Raw genomic sequence first — 27,073 nt, 5'->3', positions numbered from 1 at the left:
CTGGTGCTCTCTGGAGAACCAGGTATGCTATAAACCCTCCACATCTTCCTTTCTTTATAAAGAAAGATTAAGACTAAGAATGTACACACACACACACACACCCCACAATTCAAAATGAATTTCTAATTCCTTAAAACTATTTGCACGACTATGACCCTTTATCAATTGCATTTAAATAGTCCTGAGCAGTATTCTAAAGTTCAAGTCTTTGAAGTCTGGATCAGTCTTCCAGGCCATGTTCTCATTTCCATATTGAGTTTGTGCAGGGAGTTCCCTGTGGAGGAGGATCACCTCCCGACAAAGTACTTGCAGGTTCCAGATCCTCTGTATTGTCAGGAAACACTACAGATGTACCTGATCCCTCCAGAGAAGTACTTGCAGAGTTCTCACTAGGAAGAATGTGGGAATTTCTGCCAAATTCCAAACATCTCAGAGCTTTTAAGCCAAACTTTGTTCCCTGGTCTCAGTTCAGGTAGTGCTTTTGTTCTGTGCTGAATATTCAAGTTTTGTTGTTGCTGAATTTTTATTTTGGCATACTGTTTTTTAAATTCCTTCAGGTTGCAGCACTTAGGTTTAAGTTGAATCAGATAAAGGCATCCTGAATCATCTTCCCATCAGAAGTTCTGCTGGAGATAGTTCAGACACAAACAGTGTTGACTGATATGCCAAGGAATGCTTTTTATGGGTCCAGTGATTTTTGCAGAAGTCTTTTTTGGAGTCCACACTGTTCTCTACACTTCCCCATTACTCTGCAGTAATGTGGACTACGAGTACAATCTTCAAAATCAAGGTCTTGTGAAAATGCTAGGAAGGTTTCAGAGGTAAACCAAGGCTCATTATGAGATATGAGGACTTCTGGAGCTCCATATCTTTCAACTTTGGTTTCTGGATGACCTGTGCTGATGAAGTCTGCCAATATATCTGGAAAAGTAATCAACTACAATACATGTATGCGTGCCCTTTCCAGAAAAAACAAATCTGTGGCTAACCACTGCCAAAGTCCGTCAGGTAGCTCTGCAGAGAGTAATGGTTCTGGTGATTTTTTTTTCCTTTTACATATCTTGCAGCCCTCTACTAAAGTCTGAATTGGCCTACTCAGACCAGGCCACCATATGGATTGTTGTGCTTGTGCTCTGTGCTTGTTTATACTTTGAAGTCCTTCATGAATTTTGGCGAGCATCTCTTTCTGAAGTACCACAGGGATAAGAATGCACTGTCCTTCCACTGTGTGAAGGTCATTTTGGTCCCCTCAATATGGGTCTGCTGAAAGGTGACTCCTTTGACCTCACCTTCTTTGGCAGAGTTGAGTCAGTTTCTGGCAAGTCTCATCCTTTAATTGTTCATCTCTAATTTTCTAACGTTAGCTGGCAGATGCTAGAATTGCTGCCAGAACAAGGTCATTAAAGCCTTTGACATGTTTCTCTAAAGCCCCTTCATCTTCTGGTACTGGCTGCTCAATTTGGGCTCCAGACAGAGTGTTTGTTTCTGGGTGTTTTCCCTGGTATGTGTTCAATGTTGGGGGGGGAAAAAAATTTACATCACCCACAGTCAAAATCTCTGAATCGTAGGTGGAAGATATGACACCCTGCTCATGTCACCCAGAACTGTTACCGCCCTGACTCAGCGAGCCTTGCTGCAGCTAAACTACGAGTCAGCCCACTGATACACCAGCTTGGCCACCTTGCCAGAAAACTGCTCAGGACTCTGCCAGCCCAAACCTTTCCTTGCAAGTAACACACAGTCAATCCTAATTGCCAAGTTCCCCAGAGTCATCTTTTCACTGGACCCTCACAGAAGTTCACTGCAACGCCAGCCTGTTACTTTGGCTGAGGATTTTATTCTTCAGTTTAATACGCAGCACTGAGATGTTTTTGTAACAAAACAAGAGTATGTTTATTAACAAAGAACAGATATTTACGTGATAAGTAAGAAAGACTAGGAAACAGTTATAGTTGCAAGTAAAAAAAAACAAAACAAAAACATGCTTTCTAACTAAACTGTAACTTCAGCAAGTTGTAATCTTGGTCTAAGCAAGGTTTCAAACCCTGGAGATATTAATCCCCTTGGTTCAAAGATCCAGCTTTCTCAGATTACAAGAGCTCTGGCCCCTTGTATCCACCACAGCAATGGATAACCAATATATATATTTTGCTTCTGCTTGTACCTTCCTAAATATCATTGAACCTGTTTCAAAAGGCAGGAAGGCTTCCTGGGGTGCAGCCTCCATCCACCCCTTGCAATTGTTAAATGGTCAGCTTTCCTTACTTGCTGCCTGATGGGTTTATTTGACTTACATGTAAATGTCATTTTCAGTCTCACCTTGCTTAGTTTATATTGGAGACTCACTCAAGCCAAGAAAACAACATTCCTTTGTCTAGGACAAAGCCTGGACTTAGGCACTGTTTGCCAAACACATTAAGAACAGAATTATAGCTGTGTGCTAGAAATATTTTTACACTGCACCTACATCACACAATACTATTAATGACCAGCAGGTTACCAGTTTGCATATGACACTTTAAAGATACAGATTATGACACTGGCAAATTGGGGGACGGAGTGTATCAGGGCTGATGAGAATTATGGTTTGGTGTGCCCTCTGCCACTTGGCATTGAGGGGCTCCCTCACTTACAGGTCATCCATTGGTTTTGAACCCAATAATCCTCTTAGGGCTTGTGATTGGTTTCTGAGTTAAAATTCAAGCCAGATATGCAGGACCAAGGGATTGCTAGAGCTTCCTTTTCCACCTGAGTATGCCACTGATCAGTTTCTCTAAAGCTTCTTGATATGAATGCAACAGGTCTCCTGCCTGCTTTTTTGTGAGCACTACCCCAACCCATATGAAGAGGCATCTGCTGCTACTGTTGGATAGTTTACTGAATAGTGTGTCAGAACAGGCAGAGATGTCAGTAGTTCTTTTATACAATTAAATGCATTCTGTGGTGCAGTCCACCAGATCACATATTCTGATCATTAAGAAAATCTCTTAAGGATTTTGTTAGAGGAGCTAAAATTGGTAAGAATTTTCCAAAATGATCTGTTGTGACCAGGAATCTTCTTACAGTAGAAACAGCTTTGGGGTCAGGTAAGGTGAGTAATGCCTTTAGTTTGTTGGAATCTAGCTGAATTCCATTTGCTAAGTATGAGTCCTATAAATTTTATCTTCTTCTTTCCAAATTCACATTTCTCATTCAGAGTGAGCTTGTTGAAAACATCTCAAAACTGCATGTAGTCACTCAAAGTGTTCATTTTTATCTCTACCATATACCAACACATCATCTGCATCGCAAAGGACACCAGACAAACCTGATGCAACCTGAGACAGTCTTTTTTGGAAATGTTTTGGTGCTGAAGATATGCCAAATGGACAATGATTCAAACAGTACTTTCTAAAGGGAGTGATGAGAATAGTTAACATATAGATTCTTTAGCAAGGGGGATTTGCTCAAGGTTGGGATAGCATCTAACTTTTAAGACTTTTGTGTTTGGTTAAGTGCAGGAAGCACATGTCTTTCTCTACCCATGCTTTTATTAAGTTGTCTAAGATCCACACGAATTGAGATTTTGCCAGTGGGCTTTGGTATACAGCCACCCCCCACACCAGTCACAGGGGAGGGGGGGGATCTTGCCATTCTTCTTTGACTTTCCCTACCACAGCTATAGAAATGCAGCATGGGGCTGTGAAGCAAAGGGAGTGGTTGATGACAGTCAATTTTATTTTGTACTCCCCTGACAGCTTTCCTAGCATAATGCAGACATGTGGATACACCTCCTCTATAGTTTGCTTTGTGCATTATTACCAAATCTCTGTACAACTTCTTATGAGTTATGTACCTGGATACTAATATCTAAACTGTATTCTTAAATTTATCCAGCTAAATTTGGGTTATTGCTGATTATGTACTCTATGTAGCATGTGACTTTTAAAAACAAACTTTGTATCTGTGGATAATCTAAGCACTGTACCCAGATGTACACTCTTTTCTCAACCTATGTCTTACATAATTATTTTAACTTTAGCTTTAAAAAAAAATTTACCCATTGTGAAAGGTAGCTGATTGGCAACCCTAGAGACTGAAATGTAGGGGCAAATACAGCGAAGTACCTTGATGTGGAGTGGCCACCTTGAGGCAGTTAATCTTCCATGGCAATTTGCATCCTTAGTCTCTCTACTGACTTTGCACACAAGCATGCCAATTTCGCTCGTGGTGACACAGATAGTTTCCCCTCAAGAACTGACTACAACAGTTTATTTTCCATAGGCCAGAACAGCCATGAGGTAAGTAGCACATTTTAGTTATTATTACCCATTAGAACTGGTCAACAAATTTTTGCTGAGCATTTTCCATTGAAAATTAAATTTTTAAGGGGAAAAAGGGCATTGGAATATGCTCTTAGTTTTCAAAACAAATTTCAAGAAGTTTAACATTTCCAGCTTTCTTTTTCAAAACAGCGAGAAAATTCCCACTCACTTCCTTCCCACATCAGAAAGCAGTGACATTTTTTTTTAAATTGAGAAAGTACCGTTTTACTTCCCTCCCCCTGACTTTTCTAGTGGGTAAATGAGTTCACCGGTGAGAGAAAAAGGGGGAAAACCCTGTAAAACCTAAACTGTTTTCTGAAACACAAATTTTTTTAAGAAAAACTTTTCATTGAGAAATTCCATTTTGAGTTCTCATAAAACAAATGTGTAAAAAACAAAAATCAAATGATTAACTCAAAAACAATCACCTCCAGTGACCATGAAGGAATCAAGTCTTCTACACAGAGTTGAAAGGCTCTCTAGGCAATTATCTAGTCACCCAGGAACCATCTTTAACAAGTGCTATTGAGGCTTTAGATAAACCTGGAACAAGGAGTGGTGTAACTTACATTTGTAAAGGTGTTAATTTTTGATTTCCGTAGTATTTTAATATCTGGAATGTAGTGTATGAGACTGGAACAGTAACTTTTACAAACAAAAGCTGAAATTGCCATATACACCATGAAACAAATTTAGGGGTACCTTTGATTCAGACTACAAAGGAAATGAGTACTGCAAAACCATATACCGAGATTAAAGTCGACCTGATCTTCCTCATGCTGCTTGCAGCATAGCAAAGGACCAGGTCATTCTATGACATCATAATGGGAGAGTGTATTGTATCACATCTCCAGATAGTATGTCACTACAGAGATTACAGCTCAACAGAGAAAGGAGAAGCTGGATGCCCACACTGAGGTTTTGCTTTGTTCCAATCCTTTTAATTTATAAGCCACAAAAAAAAAATTAGGAACCTTAATGATGCACTGACTGAGTCAACTTGAAGATGATTGCCTGTATTTTTGAAAGCAGGAAGACACATTTTGTGGTTATTACAAACGTGACAGCCTTTTTTCTTTAGCAGACAATATTTAACAGATGAATTAAATAATGTTCAAGATAGATTATATTTTGTAGCAGATAAGTAATGTTCATTTGCAAGTTAATTCTGTATTAAGGGGCTAGCAGAAGTTTAGTATTTGTTCAAATAGCTGGGAGTGATCCAGACTAAGCCAAGTAGTAGGTGCATTAATAAATAAGCATATATAAAAATGCATATCAGCTAACAGCCTGTATCACAACCCCAATAAGTTACAAGTTTGCATATATTTAGACACAAGCCACCTCTATTTTAAAGTTATGCTGTACCAAACCCAATATGGAAGATAACTGCAGGCATTTTGGGAAGCCATAAACGTTTGATCAGTTCCATGTATACAAGTATAAACTAAACATAAAACCTCACATGCCATATTCCTAATAGTGTCCTTATGATCTTTCGTGTCATAAGAAGATCTGGAGGTACAAGGAAAGAAGAGAGCAGTGTGTATTAGTACTTACCCCTAATTTCTCAAATTTCTGAGGGAAGCAAAACCATTTTCAAGTGCTCTTGAATAGGTGCTTAGAAGAGCTGGTCAGTGCCAGCTTAAAGCTGTATACCGGAAAGTCAGAGATCCAAAGAACAACAGAGCAAAGGGGTGGGGGTGGGGTGGTAGGGAGACGGACATGAAATATTTCTCCTATGACTTCAGGGAATACCTGAAAAAATCCTAGGTAGCCTAAACATGTTCTTAGAGCAAATTGCAAACTTGATTCTATAAGATGAAAAATATGGCCTAAAACCCCCAAAAAACTATTCATGTACAATGTCAGAATCTAATGAATCTAAACTTGGGAATTAGTTAAGATATGTTCAAACTAAAATATGACAGTGGAAAGTAGAGCTGTAGAGGATGGAAATTCCATTTTGTTTTTCATTGTAATTTTGAAAAGCCTTCAAGTTCAAAATTCTCTACAGAAGATTGAGAAAAAAACCTGGATAATCAAAACACTTCAATTTTATAATATACCATACAAAACACAATTTTCAAAACAAAGTACTGTAGTATCAAAGTGAAGTATCAAAAGGTTTCATTTTGAAACTGTCAGAATGTCACTGTTTTCCTTCAAAGTAAAATTTCAGTGAAATTGACATGAGTTTGCTAAGCATCTCAGTTTTGACTGAATGGCATTTTTCAAGGGGAAAATGGTTCTCTCAAAGTTCTCTTTCAAACCAACAATAGTACCATGTCTTAACACAACACAATTCTGATTTCATATCAATCTCTCTGCACCGAACACAGGATTAGGCAAAAAAAGTAGATTGCTGAAGTTTACCTGTAAAGAGGTCCAACCCCTCCCCCCTTATTTATGGGGGGAGAAAAACAAAACACACAGACTTGCAGGTCTAAGGGACTGCATGTGAGCTCACAGAAGTGAAGGCAAGGTTTGCCACTCAGCAGTATGAGACTCTTGGCAAGTTTTTTTTATTGTAGCAGACATTAGGAAAAGAATACCAAGGTATATATAGTAACTTGATTACAACAATTAGCAGGGACATTGTTAACAATGGAGGACCAAAGTAATTCTATAACCTTTTGCTCTATACCATTAGCTCTCCTCAATTTCATTGTTTCCAACCAACATCTTTTTACCCTCTATTCTACCCACTGTTCTCTCTCTTTTAGAAACACTCTTGACTTCCCCATTGTGTCTTTGTTCCTGCTCTGGCCTGCTCTTGTTATCCTTACCTTTCATTCATTTTTGCTCTATAGAGGTGGTAAATCAAGAGAGAAAGGAAATAATGCAGTAATGAAGCAGCAATGGGAAGAACAGGCCTGTTTCACCCTCCTGTAGGCAACTAGAGCATAGAAAAATTCCCAGACTGGCTTATAGGGTATTACCAACATTCTCATGGCATAATGCAAGGCATATCATGACACTGACTGTGGCAAATCGAATAGCCAAAGAAATTGTGATTATTCTTTAGGTATGTAGGACAAAATCAATTAAGATTTTCTTGCTTGATCTGGTTCAGAGTTTTGGCAGCAAAGCCTAGCTACAAGCACATATACCCTTTTTCATTGCTTCCCATCTCTGCTTCAGCAACTGAACAGAATATCCAACTGCAGAGGATTATGGTTTGTCTACTTCAGAACTGTACACAACAGCAGACAGATCTTAGTACTCTTTTAAAACATGTGGAAATATTTCTAATAAACTCATGTTCACTAACTCACAAAATTATACTTAACTCAAAATATTAAGCTTTGCACGTTACTCACCTGTTCCATGCATCTGATTCATCTCTATATGCAAATTTCTCAAATTCCCTCTTTAAACACTTTCAGGAAACATGGGTGCTAGGTGGTCAACTTTTACTTAGGCAGTTCAAGTGTTTGCAATAATCCAAGTTGCCAGTTATTAGCAACCAAATAATTAACAATTATGACACATACATCCCTGCCCTATCCTATGAGATACATGAAAACTAGTATAGCTAAAAGTAAAATGAAAGCATGAACAAAGGTGTTTTTGTCATACAGGACTTCTACACATTTTTTTCCCCCAGATACCATACTTCGGTGGGCTAATTTCTACAGATTTGGTTAATATAGACCATGGGAAGAGATTTGAGAGAAAAGGAAACCTGTTTTAGGTTTGAATTTCAATAGTTCAATCTCAAAAGCACTTCAGATGTTATAACCAAAGCACTTCTAATAGTTTCTATACACAGAGGATTCACACTGCTTTCTGCTATTTGCTCACCCTCATTTAGTGTTTGTAAGGACAAGGGAAATACACGTACCGCTGTGTCAGTTTATACTAGGGATAGATAGAAATTAAAACAATTGCATCAGACCCATCAAGGAGAGAAAGCTTGTGTTGAAGAACTTAAAGAAACTTCCAAAAGCAATAAAACAATCTGACAAAAACTTAAAAACTATGGGAAAAAACCTTACTTTTTTTTTTTTAAGCCTCACAGGCACCAGTCCTAAAGTGCTCAGGATTTAGCAGCTAACTGGGATGAGATTAAATTAACCGTAATTTAAATTCTCTCCTCTTATATCCTGGGCACCAGTCCAGAACTCTTCCAAAAATAGCACCCGAAATCCTAGCAATAGGTTATGATTCTACCAGAATCTCCCACCCATAAGCAGCATACACAGACTTTTACATTGAGCTTGCCATGGCAAGACGGCATAAATGGATGTTCATGTTGTGGTCCTATGGAACTACAAAGATGAGGTACTTTTCTGCTCATAAAGGGGCAACGCTTGTTCACCTTTCTGAGGTGTATAGGTCCATTGCCATCAACAGAATGACAGACATCAAAGCCAATGCAGATTCAATGCTAGAGAGAGTCAGAACAAAGGTGTTTACGGTGTCTGATTAGGATGAGCCACCGCCCATCTCCAAGAAGTTCCTGCCTAGGACATGGATGATTTAGACTCCATACAGCACCAAAGGTTGTATTTGTAGTTTAGCTCCCTCACAGTGCACTTCTAAGGCTTCAGAGTTAAGGTCCCAGAAAGTCAGGAAATGCAACAGAATTATTGTTGCATCACATACATGTAGCATACTCTACTCCTTTTTTTCTGGTTGTGTATAGTTTTGACTTATTACTGTTTGCTATAAAATATTCAAACACTGTATGCGAGACTGTTCAATACAGCCAAGTTAATTTCATGAGGAAATTATGATGTTAATGTTGCTAACTTTGATTTTAAATGCACAACCTAAATCTTCCATTAAATAGCTTAATTATTTCACCAGCCAAATGAAATGGAAATTTATTTAAATTTAAGCGTTGTCTAAATTCACAACTGTTTTCTAAACATCTCTCTTAAAATACGATTTTCCAATACGCTTCACAATAGTATTCAAACAGCAACAGATACTTCAGACAGGGCTTGGGAGAAAATACTGCATATTCTTGATATACAGAACTGTACTAATGCCAAAGCGTGGTTTCCAACCGAGCCTGCATGTAAATACCATAGTAAAGGGAGGGAAAGAATTATTTTATGCACATTCAGATAGGAAAATCTAATTCAGAAACAGCACCGAGATCTCTTGAATCACAAGAGCAAAATTCTCAATATGTACAAAACTGGCTGCATAGAAAATATGTATTTCTGTAACTTAAGTACCATAAAACACTCCCAGTGCAACTCTTGTTTATAAATAGCTGCCATGTTATGTCCATGACAGAAAAATACAGTAATACTACTGTACATTTTAATTTGTAACCAAAAATTGTTTCAGCTGTTTACATTTAAAAAGAGATGGTAAACTACTTGATCTGGTTATAGAAAAATTCAAATACCATGTTATGAACTTCTATCCATGACGGGACAAGGTTAAAAGAGTCAGCATCTTCTCAAGATCCTAGCACAAAGAACAACGCAAAGAACTTTCCACAATATGAAAGTCATCAGTTCCACTATGACAGCTTGAGCCCTTGAACATTCTGTCTCAGATTGAGCAGTTCTTTTTCTTGCCTTGTTTTTTCCAACTTGAAGGCTAAGTTGTTGGCTTTCTTCTCCATTCTGCGTTCCTGCAAACATGAATGACTTCCACATTAAAAACCTATTTTCGAGATTTGCAGAGAAGTATATAATTCACTCCCAACACCTTTACAATCCAAAAGAGATATCTGAATAACTTACAGAAACATGCTAAATAAGGCCTGCTCTACACACAAAACTTAGGTCAACTTAGCAACATCGCTCACAGGTATGAAAAAAATCAATAGTTCAGACAACCTACGCCCCAGTGCAGTCACCACTGTGTTGAGGGAAGTAAGGGTCTACACTACAGCAGAATAGTTGCAGTGCTGCAACAGTACTGTTGTAGCTCCTGTAGTGTGGGGTGCCACACACATCTTACTTCTGGTGGCACTCTGCACCAAAAACTTAACAATTCTCCAAATTTTATTTGTCAAAAGAACACTATATAATCACGCCAGGTTTCAATTATTTTGGTAATTTATTTCAAAATATCTGTCAGCAAGTATGTTTGTAACAATTCAGACACACAAAATTTCCCCCAGGAGTAGAGTTAAAGAAACCCCTATGACAACCCAGTTCCTGTTTCTCTGCCCGCCCCCCTCCCCCCTGCATTCACCCAAGCCCCATCCTCCCGAGTCCAGTCGCAGGGCCCCCCAGCCCAGATACTCACACCCCGTCCCTGGCCTAGATACCCACACTCCCTTCCCCACTACAGCCCAGCTGCGGGGGCCCCCCCTTCTCCAGACACTCTTTTCCCACCCTGCAGGGATCCACAGGGAGAAACAGCCTGGTCCCAGGCTTGCAGAGTTTCCTGCATGCTGCCCTCCCCTTCCCACAGGGCATGCTGGGAACTGTAGCTGCCAGGAACCCTTTAGCTCCCTCTCCCTCCCCCCAGCAGTGTCTTGTGTGTGCGAGCTGTGCTCTGCTGAGTCCAGTGGCCCCTGGTGGCAGCTATCAGCACTGCAGCCCATTTCTGTGGGGAAAAAGAAATTCTGTGCGCACATTAATTTCTGCAAAATTCTGCATTGCGCAGTGACGCAGAATTCCCCCAGGAATAATATCTAAGTTTTAGAAGACACGCTGCTTCACAACCTCTTTTCCTAGGTTGAAGCAAATTAGACTTTTATATAACAAAAGAGTCCAGTTTCAGATCTCTCTTCTGTTTTTCCTTTGCCAGTAGCTGGCATGATCCAACTTTTAAAAGGTCAGAATAAATGAAACAGGGGTGGTGGTAGTGGCAGTACCAGAAAAGATTAAAAGTGGGAAGTGAATTTACTTTCTGTAGTAACAGCCCCAAGAGAGGGAGGGAAAAAAGAAAAAAAAAATAGACTAAAGACAGAGAGGGAGAAACTAAGAGCAGATAGAAGAGCGAAAACTAAGTAGAGAAAAAAGGATATTGAAAAATGGAGAATCTTTGCGGAATGACTGACAAGAAAACATTTTCCTACTTTTTGGGGGAAAAAAAATAATCAAACTTTCCAGTGGATGGTATTTTCCAGAAAGATACAGAAATCAACCCTTGAAGACCAGTGGATGTTTCCCAGTAATTCCCAGAAACAAAATAAATTGGTTTAAGAAAAAATGTTTTTTAAAAAACAGAGTAATGAGGAACAGAACACATTTTCCTGAGGGGTTGTCTTAAAATATTCAAGACTAGATTTTACCTTTCGTTCTTCCTTTATAGCTTGTTTTCTAGCTTTTCGATCCTCTCTGCTCTCATTTTTGGAACGTGGTTGTGTGGATACTCTTGGCAGATCACTTTGATCAATCATTTGCATGCGTTCAGTCTGCTTAGCCGTAAGACCTCTCTGAGGCAAGATATCCAGTGGGATTCCACTCTTCTGAGAAATTTTGATTGGTTTGGACTAAAATACAGACAGACAATGTGCCAATGAATTAGTTGTCTTTAACCCTCCACCTTCCCTCTGCTTTTCTTATAAGGTGTATGGATCACCCTTGCTTATCAGCAATAACATAGAACCACCAATAATGCTGCAAATTTTCCAATAGTGAACACACAAGCCAAATTCTGCCCTCAGACAGATGTACATGATTTCCCATCAAACTCAGCAAGAACTACAAGTACCTATCTGTGGCAGAAGTTGGCCTTAGAGGTAAAAAGTTATTTTTAACATTACTTTCCATCCCTTCTTTTATTTAAGTTTTACTTAAAGGTAACTAGAGTAAGGAAAAAATTAGGGTTGTATCCTCTTTGCTTCTTTATGAGGAGGTCTCAAAAAAGAACAAGGTTTGCTTTTTTTTTTTTTTTTTAAAAACTTTAGAAATATCAAGATGTATTTTAAATTTTGCTGGGGAACTCCTTGGAGGACAAAAGAACTGTGATGGGTGTTCTCAGTCCTCAAAGGGACAGTAGAGATCCACCTCCAAAAGAACTGATGTCTTGCAAGTGTGCGCAGGTCATACTCTTGATATTTGTGATATAATCTTACTAATTCTCCAGGAAAAACAGGTTATGCAAATTTTGAATTTTCAATGTAAAAATTATTCTTCCTCTCTTACCCCTTCCCCATCTAAAAGAAAAAAAAAAAAGCCACCTGCTAAATGTTTTATAAATCATGAAGCAGCAAAACGGAACACAACATTCCTATCTCCACACCCCATTTGCAGGTCAACTCAAAGACAAATACAGCCAACAGAAAACTAACTGTCTTTGTCTTGACTCTACAAGCCATGCTGCTGCTTAGACTTCTGTAAGCTTCATATAATATAGAAAATAAACCTAATGATTTTACCTTTGCTGGCTCCTCAATAAGTTTTGGATGATTATACAAGTTTGAGTATGTACCTAAGGCAAGAAAGAAAACAAAGATAAGGGAGAGTTGTACACTGAAAAATACCACCTCCATTTTACATAGCAATTTTTTAAAAAGTTATACATTAAATTTGAAAGACTCGTGGCAAGTAGTTATCTTTTAGTGCACTTAATACACCCTTGGCCAAATTTCTTTAATGAGAATGTATGCTGTTATGCACTCTCAAAAGCACAGAGAAATGCAGAAGCTATTTAACTAGAAACCTTGCTATAAGTAACAAGACAATATACCATCTGCTTTACTTTTTCCAGGGATAGTAAGAGCCTCACATACTTACTCAAAATGGATTCACAATCCCACTTCTCTTTGGGTTCCTCAATAACTAAAGTTATGATTTCTTCTTCTTCCTCACCCTTCTCATTAAGGGGAGAATCTAAATCCTTTCTTGGTTCAAGAGCATCGGGTTTCACACAGCTTTTAAAGAAGGTAAGAAGAGAGGGTGGGAGTCAGGGAAAAGAAAAAATAAGAATTTCACTATAACTTCTTAACACTGAAAAAAAGAATGAAGGGCTGACCCTTTCCCTCCACCCCGTTTATTTAAATCTGTGACTATATTAAAAAAACCCAAAAGACTGGAAAAACATTCCTACATGTGTTAAACAAAACAAAAAAACAAACCACTCAGTAATATGACATGGGAATTTCCTTTTCCTTTCCCCTATCCCACAAATCTCCAAAATAACCAGACTATTTAAATATATGCACTGTCAGAGGTAGATTGCTAAGAATATTTGGCGCACCTTAATGCAGGAAGAGGAAACATCAGTGAACCAACTGGCTGGCTGGCTGTCATCCCCCCCAAATCTGAATGCAAAGGATTGGGTCATAAGTGTTCAACTAGGTATGATACACAAATCATTCCACTATGTACCTAACAGGTTCTGCTGTTGTATCAGATGAAGATACTCTGCTGCAGTGTCAATTACAACAGCAACAACAGAAAGACACATGGTAGGGGAAAACCTCAGTCCAAATCAGTAACTTCCTTGCAAATCAGAAGGGCTAAGGCGGCCTCTGAACATTAGCTGTAGTTAAGTGGGATACAATTATGTCCCCTTTTCAACAAGACTTCAAGCACCAAAAAACCCACTCCGCATCACCACGCAATTCAATTGAAATCCACTGCTAAATAAAAATATGAATACTTTACAAACACTAAACTAATTACATTCTACAAACAAAAATATTGTCTCCAAAGTAAATTAAAACTTAGATAGATTTTATCTTAATAAGTGAGATACTCCTTTTCCAATTACATGTTACTTGTGGCACCTTAGGGACTAACCAATTTATCTGAGCTTAAGCTTTCGTGAGCTACAGCTCACTTCATCAGATGCATTCATAATCAAAAAGGCTGATAAAGGAGGTGCTGTCGTCATCATGAACAAGAAGCTGCTCGGCAGCTCTCCAACACCACTTTCTACAAGCCATTATCCTCTGATCCCACTGAGGGTTACCAAAAGAAACTGCAGCATTTGCTCAAGAAACTCCCTGAAAAAAGCACAAGAACAAATCTGTACAGACACACCCCTGGAACCCCGACCACGGGTATTCTATCTGCTACCCAAGATCCATAAACTTGGAAATCCTGGACTCCCCATCATCTCAGGCATTGGCACCCTGACAACAGGATTGTCTGACTCCCTCCTCAGGCCCTACACTACCAGCATTCCCAGCTATCTTCGAGACACCACTGACTTCCTAATGAAACTACAATCCATCGGTGATCTTCCTGAAAACACCATCCTGGCCACTATGGATGTAGAAGCCCTCTACACCAACATTCCACACAAAGATGGACTACAAGCTGTCAGGAACAGTATCCCCGATAACGTCACGGCAAACCTGGTGGCTGAACACCAGGTGGGTGAGGACAGAGTCACAATTTCACATTTGGGGACAATATATACCTTCAAATCAGCGGCACTGCTATGGATACCGGCATGGCCCCACAGTATGCCAACATTTTTATGGCTGACTTAGAACAACGCTTCCTCAGCTCTCATCCCCTAATGCCCCTACTCTACTTGCGCTACATTGATGACATCTTCATCATCTGGACCCATGGAAAAGAAGCCCTTGAGGAATTCCACCATGATTTCAACAATTTCCATCCCACCATCAACCTCAGCATGGACCAGTCCACACAAGAGATCCACTCACTGGACACTACAGTGCTAATAAGCGATGGTCACATAAACACCATCCTATTCCGGAAACCTACTGACCGCTATTCCTACCTACATGCCTCCAGCTTTCACCTAGACCACACCACACGATCCATTGTCTACAGCCAAGCTCTACGATACAACTGCATTTGCTCCAACCCCTCAGACAGAGACAAACACCTACAAGATATCTATCAAACATTCTTACAACTACAATACTCACCTGCTGAAGTGAAGAAACAGATTGACAGAGCCAGAAGAGTACCCAGAAGTCACCTACTACAGGACAGGCCCAACAAAGAAAACAACAGAATGCCACTAGCCATCACTTTCAGCCCCCAATTAAAACCTCTCCAGCGCATCATCAAGGATCTACAACGTATCCTGAAGGACGACTCATCACTCTCACAAATCTTGGGAGACAGGCCAGTCCTTGCCTACAGACAGCCCCCCGAACCTGAAGCAAATACTCACCAGCAACCACACACACCACACCACAGGACCATTAACCCAGGAACCTATCCTTGCAACAAAGCCCGTTGCCAACTGTGTCCACATATCTATTCAGGGGACACCATCATAGGGCCTAATCACATCAGCCACACTATCAGAGGCTTGTTCACCTGCTCATCTACCAATGTGATATACGCCATCATGTGCCAGCAATGCCCCTCTGCCATGTACATTGGTCAAACTGGATAGTCTCTACGTAAAAGAATAAATGGACACAAATCAGATGTCAAGAATTATAACATTCATAAACCAGTCGGAGAACACTTCAATCTCTCTGGTCACTCGATCTCTGACCTAAAAGTCGTAATGTTACAACAAAAAGACTTCAAAAACAGACTCCAACAAGAGACTGCTGAATTGGAATTAATTTGCAAACTGGATACAATTAACTCAGGCTTGAATAGAGACTGGGAGTGGATGAGTCATTACACAAAGTAAAGCTATTTCCCCATGTTTATTTCCCCCCCCCACCCACTGTTCCTCAGACCTTCTTGTTAACTGCTGGAAATGGCCCACCTTGATTATCACTACAAAAAGTTTTCTTCTTCCTCCCCTTCCCCCCCGCTCTCCTGCTGGTAACAGCTCATCTGAAGTGATCACTCTCCTTACAGTGTGTATGATAACACCCATTTTTTCATGTTCTGTGTGTATATAAATCTCCTCACTGTATTTTCCACCGAATGCATCCGATGAAGTGAGCTGTAGCTCACGAAAGCTTAAGCTCAAATAAATTGGTTAGTCTCTAAGGTGCCACAAGTCCTCCTTTTCTTTTTGCGAATACAGACTAACACGGCTGCTACTCTGAAACATGTAACTAGAGTTAGTAACATGTAATTATAGTTAGTTCTGATTCACATAAGTAGCTCTAAAAGTGATCCTACACACTCCTTAGCTTTCTCTTTGTAGTAGTCATTCAGGACTTCTTGCAGCCGAGTGCTGTCGGTGTGAATAAAGCCTTCTAATTCCACATTATCCAATGCTCCGATCTCATCGTCATCAAACTGTTCAAAGAACTAAAAAGGAAAAAACACAAAGCTAAACGAACGATGAATGTGTGTGTCTAGATTGCATTTGTGAAACAAATGCAATGTTGTTCAAAAGCTTCTCTTGACATTAAAAATTCATTTTCACACTATATGTAACAAAAAGTTCTGCAGGGCAGACACTGTCTGTTCTGTGTTGTTACAGTGCCTAGCACAATGAGGTCCTGCTCCAGGAACAGGTCTCCTCAGCATAACGATAACAATAATGGTAATTTCCTTCTCCCCTCATAGAATTCTTTGAAACAAGTCTACAAAACAAATACAGTAGTAGTAGTAGCAGCAGCAGCTAAGGGTAGACCTGCAGCAGATTTTCGCCTTTACCTCCGATTGACATGAGACTACCAACAGTAAACTAATCATCTTGTAATGTTATATAGTCAAATTATTCATCATCTCTCTTTTGGGACATGGTTTGGGATAATTAAGTAAATTAATAGACTGCCACTGCCTAGTAGAAAAAGTTAGAATTCATGCATCCACCACACCTTTCATACAATTAGATCAAAGCACTTTAAAAAACATATCTTACAAATCCATCTCATAGGACTAAAATACCACCCCCACTTCACAGATGGAAGTATGTGATTTGACAAATGATAAACCCTTTACTGCTTGAGATTCCACATCTCCCCATAGCAATAGAAATTATAATTGTTGGAGGCAGGAAAAGAGGAAATCCATAGTTAGGATTACATCCCTGCAGCCTTTTAATGTGAATGAGACAATACAACCACGCATTGGATGAGAACCATTTAAAACTCAGACTCAAACTCATTTCTTGTAATGCAAAATATCTTCAGAGAAGAACAGACATCTGCCACCACTATGAAATTAAAGGAGCAAGAGGTTGCACAGGCATAATGGTCTATGCACATGATCAGCTTAGCAGTGGTTTTCAAACTGGGGTATGCGAGAAAAATCCTGTAATGGCAGATAACACATCTAATCAGCGTTTAATCTCCTTTAAATTAAAACCGCAGCTGCATTGGTGTACATGTCCTTTCTATACATGACAGAGAATCAGACATTTTCACACTGTAGTGGGTGTTCCCTGGAGGGGGCGGGGGGTGATGGTGGGGGCAGAGGAATGCTGGATTAGGGGGCTGTTTTCAAACTTTTTGTAACCCCTGTCTTGAGTTCCAATTTTTGGTTGTAACCGACAGGCTGGGTGTCCCACTGAGGGGAGTAAGGGAGCAGAGGTGGTTGGGAGCCCTGCCATGCAGGGCTGGACCAAGACACCTGATGTAGCCACTTGCCGCCGCCGCCACCCCCCCCCCCCGAACATTCCTCCGTGTCCCCCATAGTTAGCAACAGCTTCTAGAGGTTTTCAAAGTGGCAGACAGAATTTTGGGGGGGGTCCATGTGACCCTGCATGGCTCCCCCCACCCCCCCAACATCACCTCTGTCTATCTCAGATGGGGATGTACAGTAGACTACCTTACTTAGAAAGGGATATGCAGCCTAAAAGGTTTGAAAACCACTGGCTTACAGGATTTGGGGTGAGGGAGAGCAGGATGGGGCAAAAAGCACATAGAAATAGCTTTAAAAATGTCCTGTCTCTCATGTTTAGGGCTTCTTAGCATTTTTATCAGTGAGTTGCCTTACCTTCTCAAATCTCTCATCTAGCAGGGTCAACTGCTCATTCCTTCTCATTACGGATGAAGTCATGGAGTATTCTGTGAAACGGCTCTTGGTCTCCTCTTGCATGAAAATAAACTCTTTCATCTCTCCACTAATTCCCTCATCATCTGACAAAGGACCCTCTGAATCATAATCTTCATCACTACCATTGTTGTCCCTTCCATCATCATCCATATCCTCCCACTCATCTTCATCCTCAGTATCAGAGCCCCTGAGTATAATATATATGTAGATCAGCCACTTAGGAAATGGGCATAGCCTCTCAGTCTACCCAGTGTTATTTTATCACTTCATAAACTTATGCCAATTAAGTTAAAAAAAAAAAAAAAAAGATTCTTCTCATGTAGATACAAGAATTCTAAATGTTTAGTAGTAAAAGTGCTCCCGAAGTTAAAATCTGTGTACCAATAAATATTTGATTAGGGTGGACAGAAAGAAATGCTTTCACACTTGGTCGTTCCCTTGGTGTTCCAAATGCAGCATTTCTGGTTAGTTATACATTAGGAAACGGAACCAGAAAAGAGAGAGAAAGCAAAGGAATACTGGAATATGGAATATTAATACAAGTAAAACTATGCATGTCCTTATGAAACAAGTGGTACCAGTAGCTAATACCTCACTTCATATTATTTCTAGCATCATGGGTAGCAAGATGTTTTCCAAGGTCTTATAAACACACTGCAATGACCACCTGTAATATTACTGCCTATAATACTGGAAGTGTTTTGAGATTGCGTTAGGTTTGGAAACAGTTTAGATCTCATAATCCTGTTCACAAATATATGGAATTTACTTAGTAAGTTTAGTGCTGTTGTTTCAAACAGATTAAAAAACCTAAAAACAAACTAGGGACAACACTGCATTATTTGTTATGACATTAAAGAGTTCTGCAAAGCTCCATATACCGACTATCCTCTCCTTTCCAGTCCTCTTTCCCTGGCTCATTGGCCTTTAGGACAAAGTCATCTTCGAGAAGATTATCTGGATTATTGAAGTCAAAGTCGTCATCAAGAGCTGCGACAATATCAGGGTCAAAATCCAAACGGGGTCCTACAATGGAAAAGGATGCTTTAAAATAGGCATCACATCCACAAGCCACTACCCTGAAACAAGGGTTCCCAACTATAAATGCTAATTTGTACTAAGTGGAGCTATTTGCTGAGCTCAGATAATAATCCCTTTTTGGGGAGGAGGGGAAGAATTTTTAAGAATTCATTAGAAGCACAGCGCAAAGTTGCTGAGTTGAATCTGACGGCGTACAATGTTTCAATTAAAAACAACTCTGCTCATTAGAAGTCAGACAAATGTGTGGTCCAATAGTCTGAACACATGATAACATGTGACTTTTCTTACCAATTATACATGATTTATTCTAATTTGGATGACTGCTTCTCTTATGTTTGGAGTACATACATCCTCCATTGCAGACAATATAAAAAAACAACTAACTTTCTAAATTACACACACACAAGACACAAAACTAATCCTCTACTTCACTTTGTGGCACAGTTGTCATTAAAACTCCCATTCTTAAACCCCAAGCAGAGAACATGTGATAGATGCTATAGCAGAATGGCACACACAGGCATATTATGCAAGCACAAGCACACTGTGCATCTTTGTAACCCTGAAGACTTAAATCATGCTACAGTTTAAACACTGGGATGCTGAATGGAATTTACTTTCCTTTAAAGGAAGACAAACTTAGAATCATAGAATATCAGGGTTGGAAGGGACCCCAGAAGGTCATCTAGTCCAACCCCCTGCTCAAAGCAGGACCAATTCCCAGTTAAATCATCCCAGCCAGGGCTTTGTCAAGCCTGACCTTAAAAACCTCTAAGGAAGGAGATTCTACCACCTCCCTAGGTAACGCATTCCAGTGTTTCACCACCCTCTTAGTGAAAAAGTTTTTCCTAATATCCAATCTAAACCTCCCCCACTGCAACTTGAGACCATTACTCCTCGTTCTGTCACCTGCTACCATTGAGAACAGTCTAGAGCCATCCTCTTTGGAACCCCCTTTCAGGTAGTTGAAAGCAGCTATCAAATCCCCCCTCATTCTTCTCTTCTGCAGGCTAAACAATCCCAGCTCCCTCAGCCTCTCCTCATAACTCATGTGTTCCAGTCCCCTCATCATTTTTGTTGCCCTTCGCTGGACTCTCTCCAATTTATCCACATCCTTCTTGAAGTGTGGGGCCCAAAACTGGACACAGTACTCCAGATGAGGCCTCACCAATGTCGAATAGAGGGGAACGATCACGTCCCTCGATCTGCTCGCTATGCCCCTACTTATACATCCCAAAATGCCATTGGCCTTCTTGGCAACAAGGGCACACTGCTGACTCATATCCAGCTTCTCGTCCACTGTCACCCCTAGGTCCTTTTCCGCAGAACTGCTGCCTAGCCATTCGGTCCCTAGTCTGTAGCTGTGCATTGGGTTCTTCCGTCCTAAGTGCAGGACCCTGCACTTATCCTTATTGAACCTCATCAGATTTCTTTTGGCCCAATCCTCCAATTTGTCTAGGTCCTTCTGTATCCTATCCCTCCCCTCCAGCGTATCTACCACTCCTCCCAGTTTAGTATCATCCGCAAATTTGCTGAGAGTGCAATCCACACCATCCTCCAGATCATTTATGAAGATATTGAACAAAACCGGCCCCAGGATCGACCCTTGGGGCACTCCACTTGATACCAGCTGCCAACTAGATATGGAGCCATTGATCACTAACTTGGAGAGTGAAGCCACAGTTCTATACTGGGATGCATGTAGATGAACTTCTGCATCAGTGGGACTCTACAGGTGCACAAAGATATACTTGCACATATCCCAATAAAGGAATGGGGCATTAAAAAACTGACAAAATCCCTAAAAAAAAAAAAAAACACCCTCAGAAGGATTTTCCCTCTCTTCTTCCTTTCCCAACTAGGGTTTCCTGCACAGTATAACAAGGCCAAGGATTAGAACCAGTTATTATATAATGCCAAAGAAAGGCACCAACTCAATTACTGAGGAAAATAAATCTCGATTCACTTTTTAGTTCTCCTCAATTTGGAGACATTCTTCTCTCTGCTATTGAGCAGTACCTGAAGCAAAACAAGAATATCAAATATGCAAGGTTCATATTAATCAACAGATGAACAACCTTAATGTTTAACAAAAATAATTTCGCCAAGAGGACCATTAGCTTCACAAAAGAACAGGTAAAGAGTTGTATGGTACCTGAAACAGGAGCAGCTTTATTTAACAGTCCCACATCCTCTTCAAACTCTGAAGCAAACACTGAGGAAGGCAACTTAATAGCGGGAGCCTTTAAACAAAAAGGAAACAAAAAAGAGTTATTTAAAATAGTCTTAAAGATGCAAGAGAGTGATCATATGTTTTGAGTACTCTGACAAAGAGACAAACCTTTGAAAATTACTGCTTACTTACCTGGAGAAAACAGGATTTTAACTATGTCTGAAGTTTCTTAGTGGACTTGAGAAGAACTCTGTATAGCTCAAAAGCTTGTCTTTTTCACCACAGAAGTGGGTCCTATAAAATATATTACCTCATTCACCTTATTTCTTTACTGAACTAAGTAATGGAAGTTAGCCAACGAAGAATTTTTGCCCTTAGTATGTATATTCCCTGAGTACAAAGATTGTTTGAAAGCTTTCAGGATGTGACTGAGGAAATGGTTGCGCAGGAAATAACTAGAAGCAACTTTCTACTTCCTTAATAGCATGAGCATTACTAAAGACCATCTTTAAGATTTCTCTTCTAAAGCGCTTTCTATTTGGAAGACTTTAAACTTAAAAACAGTGCTTCCAAAGTAATTCATTTTATGGAACTTTTTATAATGTGGTCAAAATATACTTAGTTTTGAAAACTGGCATACATGCCAGTTTTCATCAATACTGAAAAACTCTGTAGAGCCACACTTCCCCAGGCCCTTAAAATAAGATATTGTTGATTCAGTTTGTACACTGTTCTTGCATACTCCACTATGTGTCAGGGGTTACCTAATAGCTTTCCAAACCAGTAACATACAGTGTTCTGGCACACTACTGAATGTCAAGACTTCACTGTACTCAACATTGGAAGTATTCACCTGTATTCTCCCCAGATTCTGTTTCATTACTTTTTTACCAATATTTGACATAGTTTCTAGTTTATTACTACTTATTTAAGATTTCTTCACAATCCATTACTACAGCATCTGAGTGTTTTATAATAATTGTAAACAAATGCAAAAGTAGTGTGAGCAACTCACACTTTTTTTTTTTCTTCAATACAACTATTATGGGATCCCATCCCTTTTGGGTCACACAAGAACCCTCACTGTCATGATGAAAATCATATAAGTGCTTTGCAGCTTCTAAATAACGAATGGATCATTAATTGCAATTATAATACTTTGGCATACCAAATTTCCTATTTGATCATAGGCAAAAGTGCCTGGGAAAAACAGAATCCTTCATAAGTAACTTATAACCACATGAACACTTGTGGAACAAGGTTATTAAATTTAAACATGTAGCTGGATTTGCAGGATGTTAAACTCAGCAAGATACAACACAAGAATGGTCAACAGTGCACCAAATATCATACTTACTGGAATTTGTTGATTTTCTTCCTCTCTCTCTCCTTCCCCTCTCACTATAATCCTGTTCTGTTGACCAGACACATCAGACAGGACTAGCTCTGAGGGACCAGAGGCTTCTTTTAGATGCTGCAAGTAGTCATAGTCATCATCAAAAAACACCCCATATTTCCTCTGCTCTTCTCTCTTCTGTTCCTCATCTCCCTTGAGATTGTAAACAAGATTAGGATTAATAAATTAGGTCAGATTCAAATTCATTAGCAATAATATGGATCTCAAATACATAACCTGGGAATCCTCACCTTGAAAAACAAGGATATCTTACAGAAAAAAAAACCACCCAAACAGATAAAAAACAGAAATGAAACAACCTTAGTCTAAAGAGTTGAGGAGGAAACCTTTTTATAAAAACACATAAGAGAAGATCAGTTTTGTAGTATAACTAAACTTTTGTTTTAAAAACAATCCAACACACACTTAACAAGGTGTTCAGCCCATGAGTGCCCATAAGCAAAATATTTACTTACAAAACTTTTGCAAATCTCTGTGTGTACAGAAGCTATACAAACACACATTCAGTGCATACAGATTTGTTATGACTGTTCACTACACACAGGCAGCATGGATTAATTTTGAGGCTGGGAGCCTTGAGGATTTATTTATTTAAATTCCAGGGTTTATCAATGGTACATTGTCCCTGGACCTCCCTGGTGGGTTCTGCACACCCCCTTCCCTTGCGTCCACCATAACTACCTCTGGCTAGGTAAAATTCTCTCACTAGGAAGTGTTTAGTAAAATGCTGAGGACTTGCCTGTATAGGAGTGTAAAAAATTATAAAGATTTGAGTGTGTTCTCAACAACACAAACATCCAGCCTCTTACATTGTGGTAAATTTCAGCCCAATCTTCTAACTAAAACCTATTTCCAAAATATCCCCCTTTTTCTCAAGTTATGACTCTGAATAGTAAAATCTTCTTATCATTTTACTCTCCTGCAATATTAATTTCTAATCCAAGCTTCCGTGACAGAAGTGAGCATTTACCTTCTGCGAAGGCAACAGAACTCTCTGAGGTGCAGTATCATCAGCTGCTAAAGGGTCCCTCTGACTTCTGTGTACCAGGTGAAATGTTACAGCTTTCTTTTTCTCTATAAAGGGTTTCTTCCTTCTGTGAGGCTGCAAAATGAAAGTTATGTTCTGGTTATAAAAAAATATATTAAAAACTTTTCTAAGGAACCCCTTTCCTCCCCAGAACATACACACACATTCTTTGCTATAAAATTTCAGAAAATGTTACATACTCTTGAACAGCTGGGCTTAAAAAGCAAACCAAAATTAAATGTGTTCTTGCCACATGCACTGCATCATCAAAAAGAAGCACACTTCACAGGTTCTACGTGTCAACTGCAGATAGGTATTTGTGTACTGTAGAATTATACATTAAACATGAATTACAGACTGATTACAGCATATGCTTTTCAGCTTTGCTCTCATAGGTGTTCTTAAGTAACGGCACTCTGAACATCCAGGCATGCCTGACAGAAAGTTCAAGCTGGGAAACAGGGAAATGGACAGCTGGAAATTCCTCAGGACAGGCAAATGTAGCTTCCCATATATCGTTAGACAACAGTCCATTAAAAAAAAATATATATTTATTTCTAGCCCAGTTATTCATAATGAAATTGTCAACTGAATCACTACCACATACAATAAACCATCCCAGCCTCTCAGCATCCTGAATTCCTCAGCAATCTGAAGCACTATCTTGTTGGAAATATATTCTACAGCTCTCTATACAACTGTGTGAAAAAAAAAATATATATAACATTTTCCAATCAACTCTACTATTGAGAGCTCAGATGTTAAAAAAAAATAAGAACATTTTCATTGTGTAAGTTACAGTATAAGCTTAACCTTCCCCTCCTTGCTTTTTAATTTTAAAATGTAAATCAAATAATGTAACGTGTTATGCAGCATTTGGGATACATTGGTGTAAGAAGGTATCAGCTGCCAGGATATGCTTTTAATATTGTTTGCATTTTGGCATCTTAGGTCTGGAATGATCAGAAAATGAGATGCAAGACTGAGTATGCAGACATATATGTCACTACTGCTAATTGTGAATTTCCAGGAGAATGCTGGTATAAATGCAACGTTTAAAATCCAGGTCCCCATTTCTGCAGCCCAGTAGATTGTGAGTTAAACTATTAAGTGTGCCTCTAAAGCCCATTCTGTGGAAAAGGCAGAATTCCACTTATAATTATGGTCTGTATAGGACCAGGAAATAGATTCAGACCTATATGTCATCCTTATATGCATTCTTCTAATGTCAGTGGTAGGTTTCCACAGAGATAGAGGATAGAGTATTGTGTGTATGTAATAAACATACCTTTTAGTTAATATCTATTCAGTATTTTATCACACTGGAAAGTTATGCTTCCTTTTAGGGCTACCACTACTTCTACCCTTGGTTTCTCTTCATTACCAATCTTTCCTCTTCTTTGGGTCTCTCCACCTCCCTTCTCCCTGTGACTCATCACTGTTGCCAACTCTCCTGACTTTAGCACAAGGCTTGAGATATTGGTAAAGGAGTACTTGTGGCACCTTAGAGACTAACCAATTTATTTGAGCATGAGATATTGGTGTTTTTCTTAAAGACAGGCACTCTCCAGCAGCCAAAGGATTATCTGAGAATCTCAGCGGTCATTAGAAAATCCTCTGAATGTCTAGTCCTCGTGGATGTAGAAAAACAACTGAACTTCTGAAGAAAATATAAGCCAAGTGCTCAGAAACAAGAATGTAATTAAAAGATTCCCAAACGATTTTTAAAAAAATAAGTCTGATGATTTTTAGGCCTGCTTGATGATTTTTGAATACTTGGGGATAGCTATACTTGATTGTACATATACCCCTTCCTCCACCTTGCGTCTGTCTTGGCTACTTGGACAGTGAGCACTTCGGGGCAAGGCGTGGCTGCTACTCTGTGTTTGTACAGCATCTAGCACAATGCAGGCCCGGTGGTGATGGGTCTTAGGTATGACTTGACAAACAACAGCTAATCAAAGACACTGGTCTTCCTCAGCAGTTCCTTCTAATTCCCAGCAGAGACCAACCCCCACCCCAGCATTAGGCCGTTAAGTGGCCACAGCCACCATTAGGCTCCAGAGTTAACGCCCGCTGCCACCAGGTGCAGGGTGCTCCGCCCTCCCTGCGGACTCGGCGCCCATGACACGTAGTTCCCTGGGGAAGGTTTTTTCCTCACAGCGCCCTGGGGCAAAGTGCGGACAGGGGAGGGGAGCGAGTGACACAGCGCGCGCGCGCCCCTTCCCCGCGAGGCAGGTTTCATACTCTTTCCCCTCCCCCCTCCGCGGCCGTTACTCACCATGGCTCGGAAGCAGGTGCAGCGGCGCGCGCGCCTGCTCTGCACAGTGCTGGGGCGCCACGCTACAGGAGACCCCGCGTCCGGCTCACTCCCACGTGGGCCGGCCTAGCCCGGAACTGTGCTTTACGGCAGCTCCGGAACCTCGCTTTACGGCAGCTCCGGAACCGCCGCCATCTTGGGATAAACCAGTTACTGTCCATTGGCGAGGGATGGGGTGGGGGAGGCGGATAGACAACTCCAAACCAACGTAGTGGCAGTAAATGAGCCTTCTGCCGCAGAGTCAAAAACTCTCAGGGGCGACGGAAGGCAGGGTTATAGAGCCGCAGGCGCTAACACAGCCCCCAACGTTGCATGAATGGTTTTGCCCGCCGGGGTGTCGCAGTAGCGGGCAAAACCATTCACGGCCGCCACTGGAGGTGGAAGGATTGGAGGAGCCCACAGCGGGCATGCGTACCGTGGGAGGGAGATGTACGTGGGACTGGGGGGCGGGGCAGATTCCTCAGGGAGGCGCGATCACCTGCCCCCGCCCCACCCGCCGGCGTTTCTCAGAGCCATGCAGACGCCGCGGAACGGTTCTGAGCGCGGCTTTCCCCCCTGCAGCGCATGTGCAGAGTGGGCGCCCCAGCGGTGCGACGTACCAGCCAGCCCAGCGCGCCCCCTCCGGCTGCCCCGACCCGGCGGGGCCAGGCCCCGCGCGCAGCGGCGGCCGGGGTGGGCTGAAGCTGTGATGTTGGGGGTCGGCGTGACGCGTCCCGTTTTCTCACCTCCCCCAGCAACGCACGCCGGGGGGGGGCATCAGTGTGTGTAACCCCGCCCCGCCGACTACGTCACCACACAGCACGGGCAGCCCCCTCACGTGACGATCTTGTTTTCCTCCCGCTCTCAGGGACGGTGCCCCGCAGGGGGCCGCCCCCGCCCTGACTCGCTGGCTCGTGGGGCGCCTCCAGCCTCACGACGTGGGCAAGGGGGGGGGGGAATAGGAGCTGGCCAGAGTTTGGCTCTCGGGGTGGGGGGAGTGGGGCCAATACTCACCGCCACCAGCAGCAGGCGGGAGC

At 40.9% G+C, this 27,073-nt stretch overlaps 1 protein-coding gene across 1 annotated transcript; it reads right to left on the bottom strand.

The window, feature by feature from the left end:
* Window position 1: 1 nt before the first annotated feature.
* Window positions 2-26,746, bottom strand: LTV1 (LTV1 ribosome biogenesis factor). The gene is made up of 11 exons (XM_073337519.1): window positions 26,019-26,746; window positions 23,681-23,812; window positions 22,651-22,842; window positions 21,276-21,363; window positions 18,961-19,105; window positions 18,020-18,266; window positions 16,257-16,384; window positions 12,968-13,104; window positions 12,610-12,662; window positions 11,521-11,721; window positions 2-9,903 (listed from the first exon to the last, which is right to left on the bottom strand). Exons 1-11 carry the CDS (start codon window positions 26,019-26,021, stop codon window positions 9,790-9,792), a joined length of 1,440 nt encoding a protein of 479 aa, XP_073193620.1. The 5' UTR covers window positions 26,022-26,746; the 3' UTR covers window positions 2-9,789.
* Between the last annotated feature and the right edge of the window lie 327 nt (window positions 26,747-27,073).

This window comes from Lepidochelys kempii, chromosome 3 (assembly GCF_965140265.1).
Source record: "Lepidochelys kempii isolate rLepKem1 chromosome 3, rLepKem1.hap2, whole genome shotgun sequence".
NCBI lineage: Eukaryota > Metazoa > Chordata > Testudines > Cheloniidae > Lepidochelys > Lepidochelys kempii.
Note: the sequence above shows the minus strand (reverse complement) of the source record. Positions and strands in the feature narration are given on the sequence as shown.